The sequence below is a fragment of the Mastomys coucha genome, chromosome X, assembly GCF_008632895.1.
Source record: "Mastomys coucha isolate ucsf_1 chromosome X, UCSF_Mcou_1, whole genome shotgun sequence".
NCBI lineage: Eukaryota > Metazoa > Chordata > Mammalia > Rodentia > Muridae > Mastomys > Mastomys coucha.
In genome coordinates this window covers 81,445,987-81,462,228 of record NC_045030.1, presented here as the reverse complement: position 1 = coordinate 81,462,228, position 16,242 = coordinate 81,445,987, and the positions used below count along the sequence as shown (strand labels likewise).

At 35.2% G+C, this 16,242-nt stretch overlaps 1 protein-coding gene across 1 annotated transcript in view; it reads left to right on the top strand.

Moving 5' to 3' along the window:
• Cfap47 (cilia and flagella associated protein 47) overlaps positions 1 to 16,242 on the top strand; it is a 223,010-nt gene that overhangs the window by 1,715 nt on the left and 205,053 nt on the right. Inside the window, exons 2-8 of the mRNA XM_031363967.1 lie at positions 152 to 303; positions 1,443 to 1,558; positions 3,361 to 3,499; positions 6,410 to 6,638; positions 6,888 to 7,048; positions 8,757 to 8,884; positions 12,039 to 12,274. Coding sequence (XP_031219827.1) covers positions 152 to 303; positions 1,443 to 1,558; positions 3,361 to 3,499; positions 6,410 to 6,638; positions 6,888 to 7,048; positions 8,757 to 8,884; positions 12,039 to 12,274 — 1,161 coding nt within the window. The remainder of the gene's footprint in view (positions 1 to 151; positions 304 to 1,442; positions 1,559 to 3,360; positions 3,500 to 6,409; positions 6,639 to 6,887; positions 7,049 to 8,756; positions 8,885 to 12,038; positions 12,275 to 16,242) is intronic.

Here is a 16,242-nt window from a genome sequence, read left to right as displayed (position 1 = left end):
TTTATCAGTTTAAAGTTTTAAAAAGTTTTTTTTTAAAGTTAAGTGGGGATAAGATCTGTGCTTAATAGATGCACACTCCCTAGCTATAGCTGCTTGTAATAATTCCTTATAAGGAACTAATAGTGTTGATTTCATCTTTTTTCCACAAAAGTTCAAATTGTTGTTATCCAATCTGGATAAGGAGCTTGCTTCTGGCCTTCAGATGACAGCAATGGTGGAATATCGTCCTAAAAAAAATGAAGACACATTTGATCACATCTTTATTTGTGTAGGAAATAAAGTCCTAGATATTCCTGTATTTGGGTATGTAATTAAAGTCCTAGATATTCCTCTAACTGAGTACATAATCGGCACATCCCTGTCTTAAAAGAATTTTCTTGTTACTAAATTGTACTAATAATTTAAGAGCATCCTGAAAAGTAGTGCTTATACTCTAAATAGAAACTCAGCATGTCATGAGATTTGTTCCTATGTGACAATGAAGTTTTAAAAGATATCTGAAAATGCACATTACATATATACCGTATGTGACCACATTAAAGACATGTATAATAAGTCAAATTTCTTTGTGTAGAGATCTTGTTTTATACCCCATACATGTTTTGATCATCCTGATACAGAGTACCCTGTGAATAGAGACCCTCAGTTGAAGTTCTTTATTATCTTTTTTTTCTTTATTATCTTGTAGTCAAGTGGGTGTGTTTTCTTGATTAATGATTGAGGGGGGTGGGAGGGTGGGTGGGTCTAGTCCACTGTGGGCAGTGCCTCCCCTGGTCAGATGATCATGGGTGTTTAAGAAAGCAAGCCCAGCAAGCTATAGGGAGCAAATCAATAAGTAGTGTGCTTCCTGCCTCTGCTTTTGCTGGAGTTCCTATGCTATCAGTCCTCAATGATAGAGTGGGATCTAGATATGTACACCAAATAAATCCTTTCCTCCCTAAGCTGGTTTTGGTCCATATTTGCTTTATCACAACAGCAGAATGTAACTATAATATTCCCCAAATGTTCTGTTATAGTATCAGTCCTTTCTTTAATTTAACATATTTTATATCATTCAAAGTATTGAAGTCAGTTCCTCCTTTTTAACAAGTTTCAAAACATTTAATGCATTTATTTGGATATTCCCAAAAGGAATGTCAAGTATGTTAGAGTAACACTAAATTGAGATAAATGAGTAGTCTGTCAAATAATGTCTATATTTAAAGTCCATTTTTTCTTGTTAAAAATGGTGTGTATTATATCTTACATATGTTATTGTATGGTTTCTCATATTGACAACAGTGTTATCAATGGACTCATAGATAAACTGAAATGGTTTTTTAGGAGTTAAAAGTGTATATAAAGTATTATATGTGTGTGTGTATGTTTAGTCTCCATGGACCTAACTATGAAGATGTTACTAATTGGTTAAACATAATTGTGTGCTTTTTTTTCTCTCTTAGGCTGATTCCAGCCTGTCAACTGGAAATTGTACCAGTAGTTGATTTTGGCACATTGGTTGCCAATAGTAAAGTGCATTGTAAAGAGATTACTATTATTAACCATGGCAGAGCACCTGGTAAATATTTTGTGTCATATAAGCTCACACATTTAGAAGAGTCACTATTATTATTTTAAATGTGCATATTGTATAATAGAATTTCTGAGTCATCAAGAAAAGAAAAGAAAAGTTGTCTATCATTTGAAATAGCTGAAAATCAAGGTCACTTAAGTGTTGTGACTACAAAAGATAGATACCCAATCATTCAGGAAAATTGAACATGTGTCTTAAAATCTGTATTAACACGATCTTTTTGTTACATGACTGGTGATTTTTCTGAGAATGAGAGGCAGAATTATGTCATAGAAATAACATTATTGTTAGGCTCATCCAGAGTCTGAACTAGACCTTAGTGCCTTACTCTTTAGCTGTATCATATGGGTCATATGGGACAAGTGTTTTTTAAAGAAATTGAATTTAAGATTTCCTTATTCATGAGGAGAGAATGTAAATATATGATGGCTACTTAGATATATACCCAAATTTTTGGTATAATACCTGTTTCATCATGGACATAAAATTTTCTTCTCTTTGTAATATTCAACTTGGCATTCACATCATGATCCCTTGAAGGCTTTTAATAATCTATTCATTTGTTACTGAAAGAACACTTTCCTCCAGGTTAGATTATTTTTAGAAATTTTTTATTGTGGCCCAGATGTTTTCATAAAAGTATATGTTGTCAGGTACAGTTTTTATTGATGGCAGCCATGGATCTAGTCTGTCATTCTTTTGTTTAGATGGTCAGCAACATTAATTGCCTTGTTTCCCAATCTAATACGAGGACTAGTAGGTAGCCACTGTCTCCCTGAGACTGCATGATGAATACGTAAGAAGATCTTAATTCCAATCATCTTTACCTCTACATTGTTTTTTCTTAGCTTCCCACTTGAACGTTGGGAATTATTAATACAAGGACAATCTATCCCACTGCATATTTCTTCAAAAGTTATACAAGAATAAAACTGTTAGCTATTTCTATTTAAATCATATTCATTTAGCTTTGAGTGATTTGGTCCTTTAAGGGTGAATATTCATTGTGTGGGAGCACTAAGAGAATATTAGTTTCATTTTCAGTTTGATTCCAATGTGAAGAATAGAGTCTCTTTAGGTAAGTGGTTAAGGTTCTTTAATTCTGAAGACTCGTAATATTTTAGAGTAATATTTGATTGGAAAAAATATTTTGCTTTTCAAATTCTTCCTTAACTTATTCATTCATAATCATTTAGGGATATATTCATTTTAGTCTGAAATCTCTCCAAGTTGTAGTTGCATTATATATGACATTTCTCTGAATTAAAATTCAGATTTAACTTGAATGGAGTATTAGTGAATTTTTTTTTTAATGACACAAATGAAAACTGTAGAGCAGGGTAAATATTTTTTGTAAAAGAACCCAACACTAAAGCACTAAGAGAAAACTGGCTTTCTGGGTGTGAAATTGACCATGTTTCACACTTAATTGCTTCATGTATTAATTAGAAAAACCTGGACAAAAAGTAGATTTTTTTCCCAAGCATCTACTGCATACTGTAGAGATTAATAAAATGGATATAAGTAGTTGATCATACAGGTTAGAACAAGGGTAGGAGAGCATGCATGTGGATATTCAGAGCTCTTAGTATTTTCCCCAAATGAATATAGAGTATTTTTAACTCCTGATGAAGGTTGAATTCTAATGCTGGGTTTAGATTTGTTCGGTGATGTCAGTATCTGTAATTACAATAGAAGCTATTATTTTTGTTCCACAGTGGGCTATTTGTGTAATATGTATCTATTTTAAGTATCTAATTATAAACTGTGTCTCTTATTTTCCTTAGGGACATTTAAAGCAGAATACCATGGTCAGTTACCTATTGTCATTTCTCCAAGTAGTGGTATTGTAAAGGCTAAAACATCAGTGGTCATCAAAGTGGATTTCTGTGCAGCCCAGGCCCAAATTGTAAATGAAATGGCAAGGTAAATACATAGTACTTTTTTAAAAAAATGCTTATATGGAACTCATCTTTGTTCAGATTGATTGCTTGTTTGTTCACCAACTCTTCCTTTTTTTCACTTGCTAGTAGTTCATTTAGTGACTCCTATTATGTCAAGATAAACAAGTATAGATTGTATTTGGCAATGGAAAGTACTTGAGAACAGCATATGGATATACTTAACAGCAGCTCCAAGTATAGTTTTGTGCATATGAGTAAATGGTTCAAGTATTCCACTAACAAATTTGTAGTTGAATCACACACTCATCACTAATTAAGATCCAGGTAGCGCATGTTTTGGGTGTGTGAGTGTGTGTGTGTGTGTAAGTGAATGTTGATGATAACTTGGATTAAATAAGTTATTTCAGGCAGAGAAAGTAGCAGATTTTGTTCCCTCTTCTAAGAAGGACCAAAGTATCCACACTTTGGTCTTCCTTCTTCTTGAGATTCATGCGTTGTATGAATTGTATGTTGTGTATTCCAAGCTTTTTGGGGAACATCCTCATAGAAGCAGGGGGAGGGGAGGATGGGATAGGGAGTTTTCTCAGGGGGAACCACGAAAGGGGATAACACTTGAAATGTAAATAAATAAAATATCTCATAAAAATAAAATAAAATAAAATAAAGTAGCAGGTTTGGAATTTTAGACATAACTGTACTCCATTGAAGGATCAGAGAAAAAGTTGAACAAGGGAATGATGCAAGGTAAGACTAAAACAAACAAATGGCACAGGATCCAGTAAAGAGTCTATGGGGCAGCATTTTTATGAGATTTGCCTCAGTTCATTTATACATGGAATGTGCAATTAATACACTGAGTGACCACTTATAGGTAAAGTAATAAAATATAAAATATTGCAATTCATATAGTAATGGAGATATTTTATAAAGCTTCTTTAAGTTTTTATAAGTCTTGTTTGTGTGTTTCTGTGTGTGCATACACATGTGTGTGCAGGCATGCGTGTGTGTGTGTGTGTGTGTGCATGTGTGTGTGTGTGTGTGTGCGTGTGTGTATGTATGTAAGTGTATGCTGCTACCTTGCATATAAGCTGTATTTCTATTTTTTTCTTTTTTTTAAATTAGATATTTTCTTTATTTACATTTCAAATGTTATCCCCTTTCCTGGTTTTCCCTCCAATTGGTATCCCCTCCCCTTGCTAACTAACCCACTCACTCCTTCTTGGCCCTGGCATTCCCCTATACTGGGGCATAGAGCCTTCTCAGGACCAAGGTCCTCTCCTCCCATTGATGACCAACTTAGCCATCCTCTGCTATACATATGCTCCTGGAGCCATGAGTCCCAGCATGTGTACTCTTTGCTTAGTGGTTTAGTCCCTCGGAGCTCTGGGGTTACTGGTTGGTTCATATTTTTGTTCCTCCTATGGAGCTGCAAACCCTTCAGCTCCTTGGGTCCTTTCTCTAGCTCCTCCATTGGGGTCTCTGTGCTCAGTCCAATGGTTGGCTGAGAGCATCCACCTCTGTATCTGTCAGACACTGGTAGATCCTCTCAGGAGATAGCTATATCAGGCTCCTATCAGCAAGCACTTCCTAGCATCCACAATAGTGTCTGGGTTTGGTGACTGTATATGATATGGAAGCTGTATTTCTTGCTGAAGGCCACAGTTGTGGTTTTTGAGATACAGTTGTGAGCCTGATATGAGGTTAGGTTCTATTTTGAAGCATAAAAATTAATCTGAGGGTCAGTTTACATTTCAGAAAGCCACAGTAACACCAGTGCATGAAGCAAATCAGGCAGTTCAAGAATGACTTGACAGTCTGACTAAATATTATAAAACCAAAGCAAAAACGCAATAGGAAAGGACAGAGCTAAGGTTCAAATTGGAAAAATTGAGAGCGTTGTAGAGATTTGAGGTATTTTCTACAAGCCTGTTTAACTCACTTGATGAGTTATTGAACAAAGGAGAAAGGATGTGCCGAAAGTAGTTCAGATGTGAGACAGTGGGATGAATTTCATTTTCAGAATCATCATCAAGTTTATGGTTATGGCTTATTAGACTTTTCCTAAGCTCCAGAAAGCAGCTTTGTCCAGAGGAGTTGGGTACAGGGTATTTGGGGTATAGTGGTGGTAGAAACAAAGTATTGTGAATTAAGTTGAAAAGAAGAGCAGAATATGAAAGGGTAAGAGAGAAACAATAGTTTACAGAGGATCCATGCTTTAGAACGAAAGTTACATCATGCATGTGTGAGTTAGAATGAAAATCTAGGGAAGTGTGTGATGTCCAAAATCTAAAGAAGGACAGATATGTTGAGATTGGTGTGGATAATGCTCACAGTTATAGTAAAATATAAATGAGTATTTTGGTGATAGTTTAGGAGTAGCCAGTTATTTGTGGTAACTCTTGGGGTTAACTTGATAAGAAAGGAAAAATGACATGACAAGAATGCTAAATGAGAACTGAAATTAGTTTGAGAAACCAAATTTTATTGGAAACTTTTTTTCTTTAGCAAATTTTTTCTGAGATTTTTTTTATTTAGGTAATTGTGGTATTTGCATGTAGATGAACTTGTGCTGGGCCTGGGTTGGAATGAGTTAGAATGGAGTCTTAGACTTCCTGAGCTAATCTTATAAATCATATATAGCTCTTGTTTTTATGAAATAAATAATGGTATTAACATTCCATTGACTCTCTGGTGTCACATCATTAGTTAGTTTTCCAACTTTGCTGTTTCAAGAACAGACTAAGTTAGGATACACATATTTCACTTTATAGGATCTGATAAACTCTGGCAGTATATGAAAGGAGGTGCCCTCCATCTTCTGAGTTAGTTATGATGCCATTTAAAAAATCTTGATCCAAATACTTAGATGAAATTAAATATATCAATTTATAATGAAAATACTTACACATGTACATATCTTATTTTCTTATAGAGTGAGTTTGCAAGGTCGTCCTGATACATTCTTGAACATCAAAGTGCGTGTGGTTGAACAGATAATTGAATTGTTTTACATGAACAGTGAAAGGAAATTGGAATGTATACGGTTTGGTTCTGTGTTCTTTGGAACATCAAAAATTGAGCATGCTATTCTGTATAACAATAGCCCTGAAACTGTAAACTGGGTGGCAATAATGCAAGATGATTGTGTTGGAGAAGAGCTGGTAAGTGAACTGAGCAAAAGTGGCACATCATGTCTGAATTAAAACAGATGCGTGCTTCTTGCAAATCACTGACTAACTTGATTCTCCTCAAGCTTTGAATTGGATCATATGCCTTAGTCAAATTTAGGTATATGCTACTTTATAGACAAATATTCTTCATTTTCAACATTCTGCAAAATTTAAAAACTTTTTAAAATATGTTATTTACTTTGCCCTACTATGATTTTTTTGTCTTTTCTTATGTTACAGGGAGCAAATATTCACCAAAGGACAGATATTGCATTAAATAATCTCTCCTACTTAAACAAAATAAAGAACATAGATATGACTGATTTTATGTCCTGCATTCCCAACGAAGGGACTTTACTCCCTTATCAAAAGATTGTCATTACATTTTGTTTCAGCCCAAAGTAAGCAAAAGCAAATTAAATTGTAATGTCAATTATTAATGAAAATTATAGTAGCTTTACATTAACCAGACTTGTTTGATATCATAGTGAAACATGTTAGAAGGCAAAAATATGCTCTTACCAGGATAAAATCCTTTCTGACTGAATCCCGTCAATGTTAAACCAACAACATACCTTAGTATGTTTGTGTGTAAATAACCCACCTAATTGTAACAATTTTTCTCTGTGAGAAGGTAATGTTCAGTGGACTTCTATTATAACATTGTCACTTAGTGATACCATATTTTTGAAGGCTGAGCTGTGTTTAATTTAAGAGGACATGATGGTTAGACTGGTTACTTACATCAGATTGGCCTATGGTCATGTATATGGAAGATTGCCTTAAGTGGTGAAGGGACCCATTCTGAAAGTAGGTGGTACTATTCTCTGTTTTTGAATTTTATGCTGTATAAGAATAGAAAAAGCTTACTGAGTACTTAAAGCATATGTGTTTATTTCTCTCTGGAAACATCAAACAAGATGTTTCTCTGCACTATGACTATTATGCTACTTACTACTTTACATTTTTGCCTTGACTTCTATGCTTTGATGGAATTTGACCTGGAATTGTGAACTAAAATAAACCTTTATCTTTTCTGTTGCTTTATTATATCAACAGGAATAAACAAAAGAAAAGAAAACAAGCAAGCAAGAAAACAAACAAACAAACAAACAAAAAACCCAAAAAAAACAAAACTAATGCAGAAAGCTAATCAATAATTGCCCTACTCATATAATAAAAATTGTCTTAATGATATTTTGTATAGGAAGGTTTTTTGAGAAATCTATAAAACTGTGTTCAACACACACAATATTACTATGTTATTTTATGTGTATGTCTGTGTTTTTTATATGAGTGTATACATTGTTGTGAGTCACCTAGTCTGGGTTATCCTAACTGTTGAGCCACCTCTTCAGCCTCCTCTACCCTTAACTACTTTGAAACAAACCCAAATTTTATTTTCTATAACAGCATTTAACTTTATTTGGGAATCTAGTATGGAAATTTAGATGTGAATATTTGAAGTCTTTGTTAAATATGTTGTGAACACTACATGTATTCCAATTTAATATTACACATCAATTTTTTTGCATATTTGAGTATCTACTGGCAAAAGAGGTAACGTAGGTAAGCTACATAAATATAGTCAATGGCCAAACCTATGGTATAATCTATCTATATCTGAATCTTTCTTTTGTTTCCATCCTTCCTTTACATTTCTCTAAGAAGTTCTGACTCCTATCAAATCATGTTCTCTAATTACTTATCCACTACCATGAACATGATAAGTAATACAAATTTAGTTCACTAGAGAAAACAAATACATAACAGAGGTTACTACTGGGGTGATATGTGTTTTTATAGATTCCTTAACTACAAAGAATTCTTCTAGGAAAAAAATACACTATGGCATATGATGTAGGTTTTGGAAAGTTGGTACATTTAAGCTAGTCTTGTCTTAGAAATATTTGTATTAATTAATTTTTCCCTGAGCTTTATGCTCTGAGGTCTTGCTTTGTTAGTAAATTTGGGAAATGGATAACAGCTGTATTTTTATTCATTTCCATATGTTTGCATAGATTTAAATATTAGGCTAATAATATATACTGATAAATGACCAAAATATGTCATCTGTGCATTAAGAATAATGGATTATGATATTTGCAGGCTAGTAGTTGATATTAAAAAGGATGTTGGACCTGCACATAGGCAAGACTATGCTCTCTTTGTGAGATTTGATTTTGTGGGAAGTAAAGATGGATTTTTGAGAGATGATAACTCCAACACCATGAAAAGTAAGTATAAAGTTAATAACGTTATTAAATGCTGTCATTTTGCAGAGAACAATCCCTTTTCTTAGAAATAGCACATGTGAGTAGACATCCAGTTAGTCCAGCACAATTTTTGAAGATGCTGCCTTTTTTGTTTTTATCTAGTGTGTATAATTGACCATTTTTTTTCTTTTTCAATAATCAGGTGTCTCTATGTGTGTGGATTTATGTCTGGTTCTTCAGTTTGATCACACTGAAAAGGGTATCTGTTTTTATGCCAGTGCCATGGGGTTCTTACTAATTTAGCTCTGTAGTACTACATGAGATTCATAATGGTGAGATCTCCAGCACTTCTTTTATTGTTCAGTTATCCTGGTGTTTGTTTTTCTGTATAAAGTTAAGAACTGCCTTTTCAACGTTTGTAAAGAATTGTGTCGGAATTTTGATGGGGATTGCACTGAATCTCTAGATTGCTTGTAGTAGGATTGCCAGTTTTACTATGTTAATTTTACTGATCCATGAGTATGGGAGATCTATCCATAATCTGATGTCTTCTTCAGTTTCTTTCTTCAAAGAATGAAGTTTTTTCACACAAACCTTTCAATTGCTAACTTAGGCTTATGTCAAGATATTTTATATTATTTGAGGCTACTGTAAAATATGTTGTTTCCCTGATTTATTTCTCAGTCCATTTATCATTTGTTTATCAGAGGGCTACTGATTGTTTTGAGTTAATTTTGTATCCAGGCACATTGCTGAACGTTTTTATCCACTGTAGGAATACCCTGGTAGATTTTTTTGGGTTGCTTATGTATATTATATACATAATGTGGTATGTTGACTTCCTCCTTTCTAATTTTTATCCCTTTTATTTCATTTCCTTCAGTAGCCTTATTGTTTTAGCTAAGACTTCAGTACTGTATTGAATATATATGGAAAGAGTAGACAGCCTTGTCTTGATCTTTAGTAGAATTGTGTTGAATTTTTTCCCATTTAATTTGGCTGTAGGCTTGGTATAATTGCCTTTATTATGTTTAGGTTTGTCTCTTGTATTCCTAGTCTCACCAGGATTTTCATCATAAAGAGATCTTGCAGTTTTCAAAGATCCTTTCAACATCTAATGATATGATCATGTGCATTTATTCTTCGTAGTTTTATTATACGATGTATTACATTTCTTGATTTTTTTTTGTAAATTGAGCCATTCCCACATCTCTGAGATGAAGCCTACTTAATCATTGTGTATGATCTTTTTGATGTGCTACCACTTGTTTTGAAAGTATTACATTGAGTGGTTTTGCAACTATATTCATAAGTGAAATTGGTCTGCATTTCTCTTTCTTTGTTGAGTCTCTATGTGGTTTGGGTGTAGGGTAGCTGTGGCCTCATGAAGTGAATTGGGCAATGTTCCATTTGTTTCTCATTTTGTGGGATTATTTGACAAGTGTTAGTATCACCTCTTCTTTGAAAGCCTGGAAGAAATCTGCACTAAAATGTGGCCCTGATTCTATGTCATTGGATAACTTGTAATTGCTATTTCTATTTGTATTTTTTATTGTATATTTTCTTTATTTACATTTTAAATGTTATTCCCTTTCCCTGGCCCGCTGAAACTCCCTATCCCATGCCCCCTCCCTTGCTCATATGAGCATGCTCCCCGACTCACCCAGCCATGCTTGTCTCCCCCTCCCCCAAATTCCCCTATATTGGGGCATCAAGCCTTCATAGGACCAAGGGCCTCTCCTCCCATCCTCTGCTACATATGCAGGTGGAGCCATGGGTTGCTTCATGTGTAGTCCCTGGTTGGTAGTTTAGACCATGGGAGCGCTGGTTGATTGATATTATTGTTTTTCCTATGGGGCTGCAAACCTCTTCAGCTCCTTCAGTCCTTTCTCTAACTCCTCCATTGAGGACCCTGTGATCAGTCCAGTGGATGGCTGTGAATATCCACTTCTGTATTAGTCAGGCACTGTCAGAGCCTCTCAGGAGACAGCTGTATCAGGCTCCTGTCAGCAAGCACTTGTTAGCATCCACAATAGTGTCTGGGTTTGGTAACTATATGGGATGGACTCCCAGGTGGGGCAGTCTCTGGATGGCCTTTCTTTTAGTCTCTGCTCCACACTTTGTTTCTATTTTTGCTCCTGTGAGTATTTTGTTCCCCTTTCTAAGAAGGACCAAAGCAACTAACACTTTGGTCTTCCTTTTCTTGAGCTTCATGTGGTCTGTGAATTGTATTTCTATTTCTTTGGGGGTTATAAGTAGATGTAAAATATTTATTTGATCCTGATTTAACTTTAGTAAGTGGTTTATGTGGCCAGAATTATCCATTTCTTTTAGATTTTTCAATTTGATGGAGTTATAGGCTTTTAAGTTATGTATTTATATTTCTCTGGAGGTTCCAGTTGTCTGTGAGGTTAACTACGTTTGATGTAAACTATAGCTTATTTCTTTTACAAACTTGGGTACCCTTGTGTTTGGGGCAGAGATGTTAAGAATTGAAATGTCTTTTGGTGGATTCTTTTGCTTTGATGAGTATGCTGTATCCTTCCCTATCTCTTTTGATTAGTTCAGGTTTGAGGTCAATTTTGTTACATATTAAAATGGCTATACTAGCTTGTTTCTTAGGTCCATTTGCTCGATATTACTTTGTGTAATCCTTTACCCTGAGGTAACGTTTATTCTTGTTTTCTTATGTTGTTTTTGAACATGAGAAGCTATTTTGTACTTTAGAGCTCCTGACTCTGTTTTTTCTGCTTAGAATATACTTTTCATACTTGTTTGTTTCTATTGAATGACTGCCAAATGTTACTGTGTATATAAAAGTTGCCTGTTCGAATATCTCTACCTAAAACAATGTCCGTAAGGTTTTGTATTCTGTCTTAACTCTACTTTGCCTTTACATATAGTCCTTTGTGAGTGTTATAAATGTAGTTACTCACTGTCAGTCTTAATCTGCAGAATATAAATCCATCAAAGTAGATTCTATTTTATTTGCGACTGTGTCAAGACCCAAAATTATGTGTAGCTCAGAGAAGGCAGTCACTGCATTTGCTCATGTTTTTGTGGGGCTCCCAATTCTCATCATATTTTTAGACTGTTATCATGTGATCTGGACAAATACATTTTTGATTTTCTGAACACTCCTTACTGTGTTTAATACTTTTTTTATTTTTTTCAGGTAATCGACTTCAAAAATTGGAATTAGCACTGACAGGCTCTGGACTTCCTGTCATATTACAGTTTGATCCAGGAAAATCACTTACTTTTCCACCTTGTCACATGGGTGAACATTCAGATATCCTTTGCATTGTAAAAAATCAGTCCATATCACTTCCTGTGATATACCATTTTCAAAAAACTGCACACTTCAAAATGGATCCTGAAAGGGGCAAAATTGATGAAGCATGTATTCAGGTAAGCTAGCTAATTCTTTGTCATCTTTCCTAACACTTCAGCTAGTTTTTCCTGCTAAAATATTATACAAAGAATTAAGAACCACATCTGATCTACTAGTGTTTTTTAAGTATGTCTCTTATGTGGCTCAGAATTAGTTATAAATGCAGTCCTAAGAGAATCCCTAATTTTTTAAGCGTCTGCAATGTGCTAGTGAAAGCATGTGATGGTGAAGTCCAGTGTCAAATATAGTTATTGCTTCTAAAACATTTTTATTGTATTAAGGAATTATAATACATATACAGAAACAGGTGTGGCTTAAAAAACTAGTGTGTTAAATAGGTTCTCTAATGTAGTGCCATCAAAACTCAAAGAGCATGTGTTTTATTTCCATTTAGGGTTTTGTGCCAAAATCACATGAATGATATCTTGCAGATGTAATCAAAATTTGAAATTTGAAATGTGTAATAATTACCTAGTTTGCAGCTTGTTGTGCTAAGGAAGAATAAAAAGAAAATGTGGACATTAAACAATTCCTATTGGCACCAGGCCAACTCCTATGTTTCCAGGGCTGGTTTAAGTATGACTGGCCACTCTGACAATATGTTTCTAGGCACTCTAAAACTGAGCCTCTTCAGCATCCTTTCTTTTTCTTTTTATGTCTGCACAGATTTTATGTGACCATAAGTATATAGTTATATAAATTATGTATATAAACTTAATACTTATTTGCTGAGGAATGCTGGCAGGAGAATATTGAAAATCTTAATTTTCTATAATTAAATGAGTATCCTTTTGTAACAATAGAAAATTTTGTGTTTAGTGTTAAAAGTGTATAGCTTAAAACACAATGATTTCAAATCTGAGCTCATGTGTTTCACGCACCATCCATTATTGTTATGTTACATGATGCATACACAGCGCAAAGTATGCTTGTTTTACATTATGAAGCAAGGCTGTGGGGAAGGTTTGTGCTGCTACACAGACTAGACCTGGAAGAAAATTATCAGTTTCATAACACATTTCATTTTCATTTTTTCTTTGTCCACTGCATATTAATAAGCTTTTTAGTGTTCCCAAATTTAGTGTTCCTCCCACACATTCCATTTTAGGACCCCTAAGTATGTTTGTTACCTAAGTCAGGGCTTGGAATTCTATGGTCTGTTAGACAATTCTGGCTTGATATTTGACGTTTTATGGGTAATTTTATGTAGGTACATATTTAATATTCTCAAAACACTATATAGAAGAATTGGCAAATCTTGAAAATGTTGTTCTTAACATTTGGAGCTATTCCCATAGTGTTTTTTAAAGTGATAGTCATGTTTGCAGTACCATACCATGTCCAGAGGATAGGATTTCACAGTAGTCTTTCAGAACCTCTCTAACTCTGACATTCTTTCTGCATTCTCTTCTGTGATGCTTTTTGAGCTCTTTGAAGAGTAGAGGGTGTCCATATACATGTTGCTTCTGTGGATGAAACTCATAGTCTCTTATTCTCAGCACTTTAAACACTTAATCTCTGTATTAACTGTTAGGTTAGTCAATAGGAAGCTCCTCTGACCAAGCACAAATCTGTGAATATAAACATCAATATGTAAAGGACAGTTGACAACATGATCACTTGGCAAAACAAAGGTCTCCAATAGGCCCATGACTTCATTAGACACGTTTATAGTACCAGGCATGAGTACATGAATTTTTTTTTTTTGTTGTTGTTCAAATGCAAGGTCTTCATATTTTCTGGATACAAGTCTCAATCAGACAAATAAAGTAGAACTATCATTCCCCTTTGGTGGGTCTCACATTTCCTTGATAATATCATTTGAAGCAAAAGATTTTAGTTTGAAATCTCATTTACTTAGTTTTCCTTTTAATCATTGAGAGTAGCCATGTCTGAGTTATCTAAATCTATTAAAGAATGTTTTTTTACTCATTTGGAATCCTGAAAATTGATACAATTCTAAAATTACCTTACCAGTTTCTACCAAAAACTGGCAGCAGGCAGCCAGTGTGTTGATAACATCTGTGGTACATTTTATTAATCCTTCTGGTGACTATTGCCATTCTACAATAGTAAGCCTTGCAGCCTATGGAGGACAGATAGATATCTTACTGCTTATTCATGTGTGTTTTAAATGTTTTCAGTTGTGTTTCTAGTGTCTAGTATATCAATTTTGTGATTCCTTTTAGTCAAGAATTTTATTTTCTTATATTACTGGTAATCAAATATGGGGTGTTTTGTGTGGAGGGCAAGTATTTTACCATAGAACTCTATACTCCAGCCCTTGTAATTCCTTTAAAAAATATTCTTAAAGATCCTAATTGTTTTGATAAACAAATTAATTAGTTTTATAATATATTTTGGGTTGTTCTCTGCTAGTATATCAAATTCCCTGCATTCATGTATGAGTGATCACATTTTAAAATATATTCCTTGGTGTACTGGTTGGTTTTATGTGTCAACTTGACATAAGCTGGAGTTATCACAGAGAAAGGAGCTTCAGTTGGGGAAGTGTCTCCATGAGATCCAGCTGTGGGGCATTTTCTCAATTAGTGATCAAGAGGGGAGGGCCCCTTGTGTGTGGTGCCATCCCTGGGCTGAAAGTCTTGGGTTCTATAAGAGAGCAGGCTGAGCAAGCCAGGAGAAGCAAGCCAGTAAGGAACATCTCTCCATGGCCTCTGCATCAGCTCCTGCTTCCTGACCTGCTTGAGTTCCAGTCCTGACTTCCTCTGGTGATCAACAGGAATGTGGAAGTAAGCTGAATAAACCCTTTCCTCTCCAACTTGCTTCTTGGTCATGATGTTTGTGCAGGAATAGAAACCCTGACTAAGACAGATTGGTACCAGCATAGTGGGGTATTCCTGTGACAACCTGACCATGTTTTTGGGAGGACTGTGGAAGGACTTTGAATCTTTGAGCTAGAAGAGCCATTGGTTGTTAAGAGTTCTGTGGGGTGTTGTGTAAGAGCTTAGAAGATCATGTTGAAAACAGTGCAGAAGATGGAGGCCTGGCTTGTAAAATTTTAGATGGAAGATTTAAGACTCTTATCAGTGCCATGTTGTTTTGATTGTGAAGATACTGTGGTTTTGGTTAGCTTGGGTTGAAGAATCAGCTGTGATTAACAAGATACCAAAACTACTAAGCAAAAACTTTGCATTACTGGGACTACTGATGCTAAGAATTTATCAGTGATGAAGAAGAGACAGAATCATTGAGGTGACATCTTCTGGGAAGTGTTTTCTGAGAGCACAAAGAGGCTGTGTTCCAGAGATAGCCAAGGTTGTACCTTGTACTGCAGCAGGAACTGGTAATGTGTAAGAGTCACCCAGGTGGTACTGGTTTTGACAGCATGAAGGGGTCATGAATAGCAGCTGAGGCTCAGCACAGTGAGAGGCCATGGAAGGCCATTGGTGAAGGGGCAGCCTCAGTTGCAATTGATGGCCTAGGACTGAAGGTATCATGCAAAGGAGTTTGAGGCTTGGCACTATGAAGAAAGCCTATAAGAGGCTATTGGTGAAGCCTAGTTACAGCAGAAGAAAGTGTTTTGGAGATGCCAGTACCATGAGATGACCACCAAGAACAGCAGCAGCAGTGGAGTACAGGCATCTGGAGCCTAGAAGGCAAGGTGTGTACTACAAAGGGCAGAGCTGGAGAAGTGACTCAAGCCCTTGGAGGAATCCAGAAGATCGTGAGTGGATCCCAGACATTGGACAGTTAGAGTTTGATTTTGCTTTTGATTATGACTGTGCCCTGATATTTTTCCTTCTTGAAGGAACAAAGTATTTTAGTGGAGCCCACAGTTAAGAGACTTTTAATCATTGAAAGACTTTGAAGTTTAAAAGAGATTAGATATTTTAAAGGAATTGAAATTTTAAGAATTTGCAAAGACTGTGGGACTTTTAAAGTTAGATTTTGGAGATGAATAAGAAAGTAAGGATTGAGGCTTAATAGTGATGTGTTTGTGTGTTAAGTTGACAAGGGGTCA